The sequence below is a fragment of the Acomys russatus genome, unplaced genomic scaffold (genome assembly GCF_903995435.1).
Source record: "Acomys russatus unplaced genomic scaffold, mAcoRus1.1, whole genome shotgun sequence".
Taxonomy (NCBI): domain Eukaryota; kingdom Metazoa; phylum Chordata; class Mammalia; order Rodentia; family Muridae; genus Acomys; species Acomys russatus.
Window position 1 is genome coordinate 50,681 of NW_026131879.1, and position 6,516 is coordinate 57,196.

At 40.3% G+C, this 6,516-nt stretch overlaps 1 protein-coding gene across 1 annotated transcript; it reads right to left on the bottom strand.

Annotated features, from left to right (window-relative positions):
• Positions 1 to 2,066: 2,066 nt before the first annotated feature.
• Positions 2,067 to 6,191, bottom strand: LOC127186606 (melanoma antigen preferentially expressed in tumors-like). The gene is given in 5 exon segments (XM_051142867.1): positions 2,067 to 2,577; positions 4,876 to 5,010; positions 5,248 to 5,463; positions 5,906 to 6,077; positions 6,080 to 6,191. Coding segments are annotated over 5 exon segments (1,146 nt in total).
• Positions 6,192 to 6,516: the final 325 nt, after the last annotated feature.

Consider the following 6,516-nt stretch of genomic DNA (forward strand, 5'->3'; position numbering starts at 1 on the left):
GGGCATTGAATTTGATGTTGGGACCTGCAGGAGGATCCATTAGGCATTTTCTGATTGGAAAGAGGTAACTGTGCCTATCCATTGTCCATCTGAATTCATTTGTCCAATGCCTGCCTTTGCCACACCTTCAGCATACTCCAGAAGGTTTGGGCCCTCATTTTTGTATTATCTCTCGAAAAAACATTGTTTCTAAGAAACCCTCACCTACAGTCCCTTCTCAAATGCCATTGCTCAAAAATTTGAAACATCTACCATACTGATATTTCCTGACTTTTAGAAAATATTTCTCTTATCAGATTAATATCATAAACATGAAATCCAATGTCAGCCATATCACTAATCCATTCCTCTATTGGTGCTGATCTTTTCTTTATAGGTCTAATCACTCTTTATAATTTTGAATTAACACTTTCAAAAGCCAAAGTTTCAATTAGTATTTTTCTGGCTTATTAAAATGGTAATATTCTATTTATAGCTGAAATCAATCTTTGGAAACAATCAGGGAAGGATTCCTTTGGGTCTTATACAAATTTAGTAAATAGCTCAGACCTCTTTCCTGATTCTTCATCTTTGTTTCAAACACTTAAAGCTGCTAAATGACAGAGTACCACAGTATGATCATCAAATTCAATCTGCCTTTGTAAATCAGCATATTGACCTTCATCTAGCAACTGATCTTAGGACATATCAATACCTGTGGCCTGATTTCATTGTCTTATGGCCTTCACTTCCTCTTTCTACCATGATTCTCATTGTAACTGAGAACCAGCTTTCAATATTCCTGTTGCCAAATCTTTATAATCTTGGAGGATAATCCTGTTCTAAATTGCCCATGAATTTAGAATCTGTTTCACACAGGATGGATGGACTCTATAGGAGATGATTGTTTCCTTAAATCTCCTCAAATCTAAGATGTCTATAGGATTCAATTTGACTTCAATATAACCTTGAGAGTGTTTATCATTTTCTGATAGGACTTGTATAGTTAGTTGATGAACAAATTTTGATTTTCTATCAATCCTAGGCTGACCCATTTCAGTTTCATTATGTGGTAGAGTGGTAGGCCCTTGTATAAAATCTGTCTGTGTCTGATAATTTTCCTTATTATTTTTAATAGGTGCTTCTAAGGCTTGTCTAAATTCCTCTGTCTGTGTCTGAATATTTTTTATTCTTCTCTTTAATAAGTCTCTATTATTTCCTTCTATGGCTTGTATCTTATTAATCCACTTTTTCATTGAGCAGGTATAAAAAGACATTATGGTTATTAAGAAAGAAGTATAAAATAGCAAAACAATAGCAATCATGATTAGTATTGGGGAAATTTTAGCTAAGCCATTTCAATTTTTATTTTCTGCTTCTTTTTTTCAAGCCTTCAAGAGCAGAACTACACAGGGTTCTATAGCCTACTATTATAGTATTTCTTATACTTAGTTCTCTCCTTGAGTACTTCCCAGGCAACTTACCAGTTCTTTCCAGTTTCTCAGTTTGTCCCCAGCTGGAGTGATCTGTCTGTAGGGTCATGCCACTCATTGAAGCACCAAAATGTTTTATAAACAAAATCCCACCAATTTGATTTTACCAATGAAAACTCAGGATCCAGATGCTGGGGTAAAAACTCGCTAGCTCATAGAGGCAGAGAAAGCACCCAGCTGACCTTCCTACTCAGCTTACAACCCAGAGGAATAAGCCAAAAGCCTGATCTTTTCCACTTTGTTTTAAATACACTTCTTTCAAAGTCCCTCCTTTCTGTCAGCTGGTTTCTTGCCCTGCCTTTTGACCTAGAGGTCAACTTTATTCTTCTCTTATTTAGAAAAAGCTCTTGGGTTAATGGTGTGTGCTGTGGCTGAGCCATACCACAACCACCTGATTACAATAAACAGAAATTTCTTGGATTAGAAGTGCTGTGCTAGAGTTGATCACTATTTACCACAATTTCAGGGTTCACAATGCAATCAAATATCCTGAAACACCAAATTGTGTCTAAAGTCACCTATTCTTGGACACTTTTATGAATGTACTTCCTCTTAACTATGATCTCTCAGCATCCAGTATCAACCTTCTCCGGTTTACTGCCAACGCTGACAAAGTCTGGTCTTCCTGTCATAGACACGGCGCTGTTTACATTTAAAGCACATGGCTGTAGCAAAGACGATTGTCTTGGATTTTCTTTTGGCCATGAGTATATCCAGTAGCCCAGAATATAGTCGGTCAAATGTTTCCACAAGGATATGACTCCAGTGATCATAGCACTCTCGAGGGGCAGGGTACAGCTCTACTGTCAGCTTGTTTAGATCGACCATGCATTGCAGAAAGTCCTTCAGTGCAGCAGTGGAGAAGAGGTTGTCATAGAAATTGACTCTGGTAAGTTGGGAGCACTGGCTCAGGGAAGGCCGCAGGACACTGAGGTGTGAGTCCTCCATGCTGCAGTGCTGTAACTCCAGTGTCTGCAGAGTGCCTGCTACATTCTCTAGGAGAAGTCGGAGACCTGTGGGATGGGACGTGGATAACACAAGATACCACTGATGTCCAGAAATTTTAGTTGCCAGAGACTCTGACATCATGACAAGGGTTTCAAATCTGAATGTGAGAGATGGCAGAGAGTGATAGACAAGGATTCCACTGGGTTCTTCAGGCATCTAGGGAAAGAACAAGAAATTAGTTCTGGCTTATGGTGTTGGAAGATAATTAGTAAGGTTCCCTTGGAAGCAATCACATGTTGAATTGGTAAAAGCACACAAATGAGCTTCCTGGAGGCAACCCACTCATTTTTGCAAGGATGACAAATGGGTGTATTCCTGGTTTAAGCATAAGCCCAAGGATTTTGCATTAGGTCTTCTTATTCTTGCTATACTGCCTTTCCATGCTTTTTTTCATATATCTGGCATGGCATAAACTCTCACTACTTATAGGATAATAGTATTCCTCCATAGATGCTATTCTCTCTGTTGGCAGATTTCCAACAGATGATTTTATAATTCCTGATAATGGCTTCTAATTGATTCAAATAACTTTAAACCCTCCTGCAACATAGCTAACAGTGGTAAGAGTTCTCTAAACCCACATGTAAATTAATTTGAAACAAATTAATAATTAATGTACGTTCATTCTCGGTTTAGTCCAAAGATCTAGGTGTACACTATAAGAAAGAACATATGAGTATAGAAACAAAGAATAAATGGTTATCTACACAAGACAAGACAGGCACCTGTTTCATAGAAAAGCCTTGAAATAAAAAGAACTCTTGCTTTGAACATATAACATACATTGAAAATAAGAGAAAGTTAAAACTTCTGCTTTGAACTCTTAGTGAGCATATAGATAAAACCACTGCTTTAAATTTGTAACAAACAAAAGTATTTAGTAAGATATAGTTCTAATGAAAGAACTTAAAATCAATACTTTCTGTAACTCCTTTTTTGTGTAAGGGTTATATTTATTTTGCTATGGTGTAAGTTTTTCATACATATCATAAAAACCCAAAAACCGGAAATGAATATGTTGTTGGTTGATTGGTGTTTTTCTCCGTTCACCATCCATCAAGTACATGTCCGTCTCACTGATTGTCTATGTCTTTATGTATGTTTATGAATGATCTGTGGGACCTCCCTATGTTTTTGTGAATGGATGGTTTTCTCTTCCTTTCTCCAGTGGCCGCATATAGCAAGGTTACCAGCCTGTGTGTTGAAGAGCTAAAACATAGACAAGAGAGAGTTCCTGAAAAACAAGGCTACCAGCCTGAGAGATGAGGAGTTAAAGTATACATAAGACAGTTACTGGCTGTAACCAGAGTCCCAAAATAGCAAGGTTACAAGCCTGAAAGTTTAAGAGTTAAAGTACAGCAGTCAGAGCCATAAGCCTGACAATTAAGAATTAAGATAGTTCAGAGATTCTTTCCTTAATCAGCAGCTCTAGATAGCCTGAAAGTTTAAGAGTTGAAGTACAGAGAGAAATGTTAGAAATTGCTAGCTCTTAGATCTCATAGGCATAGAGTAAAAGCATTTGGACCCTCATCCACCCCTGGACACCATGGATGTAAGTTTTTTAAAACAGTGTTGACACTGAGACAGAAGGGATCACATATTAAAAATCAGTTTATGCTTATTCAGCTTAGAGCTTGATGGTGTCTGCTCATCTCATTGTGTCCTGAGGCCTAGCACTATCAGGTGGGATGGGATGGTTAAATACCACACCTCTACAACTCCCCATCCTCACTCTGTAGACAGGGAACTAGAGCTTCACATCATGACAGAAATGTTCTGGCAACAACATCTTGGCACGTATCCGACAGACTTCATCACTGTCCTTGCTATCTGGGAAAACCACTATCCCTGATTTATGTGCCCCACCCTAAAAACTGATCCCCACTCCACTCTCACCCAATTTCAATCTACTAAGTACCAACTAGGCTTCAAATCATCCTTCACTCCAAGGAGAACTAGAGGCTGGCAGAGACATCAACAAAGGAACAACTTATTTCTATTTACAGAGACCTGTGTTGAGAACTCCACTAAGAACTGTAAGTGTGGGTCTTTGCTAGCTCAAAAGCCTCTGATCTGTTCTGTTCCCTTCCATGCTTTTGGACAGGATCCCAAAGAGAAATACCCAAAGATCACTCACTGCCTCTGACCCACGGTTTCAGTTGAAAAAATTGCAGCACAGCTTTCTATGCGTCTACTGCAGCTCAAACTCTCCTAAACAAGAGGGAACTGAACCAAGTGAACTCAGAAAAGAAGGAAACACTCCAATCCTAGATAGTGTAATTAACCACTGGCTATAGAATCCATTGTGGCTGGCATACCTCCGGTGCCCACTAATGCTCAAAGTAAAGGGAAAGGTTTGCTGATATAGTAGAAAAAGCGCACCATCATTGCTTACCTGAACAACTTTTTCATGGGGTCAGTGGAAAGGTAGATGCCATTCATGTAGAGATGCTGGAGACAGTTTAGTTTGGAGAACTTAGCAAGGAATGTGGAGACACACTTCTCTGTGTCTGTAAATGTATTTACAATCCTGCCCAAATTCAAGTAAATGTCACATATATGGAATTTTTGGAGATTTCTCATCCGGCCAAGGCAATGTGCAAATTGACACAGGAAGGACAGGACCTGGTTTGGAAGTAGTCCCAATTCGTCAATGTAGTGTGGCTTGAAAATATCTAAGACATCCCTGATGATTTCACCAGGGAAGGCACATATCTTCATCTTCAGACAGCACAGCTGCACAGAGCCCTTTCTCTGCTGGGCTCACTGCAACAAGAACCTTTGGTGTTCTTCCAGCTGGAAGTAGAGGCGGAGTTCAGTGACCACCTTCAAATGCCACCTCTGGGCATATCTTTGAATGCACTTTGCTACTTGCTTCTTTTCCCTGACAATCTCTGATGAACTGGTCCCATTCTCTCCTCCAGCCCACAAATCCCAGAAATCCTGGTGCACATTCCTTAAGTTGAGCACTTGAAGCTTACACCTTCTGTGAGAAGAAAAGTTTAAGTTTCATAAAGTAAAACAGAAACCAATATGGAGGCAGCTTGTACCTCTCTTTCCTTATGTCAGTTCCAATATAGCATGCCACACGAGCCAGGCAAGGACTCTTTGCCTGAACTACATCTGGAGACATGTCCTGCTTCCCTCTATTCAGTGTCTGTTTACTTCTTTTTTGAACATGTAATCTGTATGGACTTATCTCCTATACATCAAGTGTCTGTAGTAAAAATGTAGGAAGACTCTGAGCTGTCCTTCATTCCTGACTGTCATTTATATCAGTTCTCTAGTTGAGTAGTAGTTCCACAGACCTCCAAGCCGAGGACATCTGAATTTTCTCTACAGTTTGACCGCATTCCCCCTGACCTCACCTATGTCTTACCCCTAGCCCAGTGATTTCCCTTCTAGCCTCCTTGGGCCTTGCTTACCTGGGATGAGCCTTCTGTACCAGCAGAATATCGATGCCATCCAGCAGAGCTTGCAAGGTCTCCACTTCAACAGTCTTCATCAGTACCTCCACAGGGAGGCAGGGAAAGGACCAGGCTGCCACCATTGCCTTCAATATCTTTGTCTGTCTGCCATTGAAGGAGTGCTTGAACATGGTGGGAGGAGCTCAATTGGCAGGGTCTCCAGAGCAGAGATGGCCAAGGCATCATTCCTCAGGAGCTTCTGCATGGCCAGCTGCACAAGAGTGGGAGGGATGTGTATGCTCATCCTGATAGATGTTCTGTCAGAGGGACCTGTTGAAGCATTGAGGAGACATAGTTTCAGGCTAAGCTCTGGAAATTACTATTTATCACACATCATAGGAACTAGAGGGCTAGAGTCCATTGTCTGGCAAGAATGGAGAACTGAGACTGCCAATTCATCCAATCTGGTGGTCTCAAAGCCAAACTTCCATCACTCTCATCATATGGGCTCTTTTATAAGCTACCACATAAGCACAAAATAACCATTGTCCTAACAGATACCCACTCTTGTTCCTCTGGATTTTATGCCTAGTCAGAAGTGGTATTCAGAAATATACAGTTTGACCAGA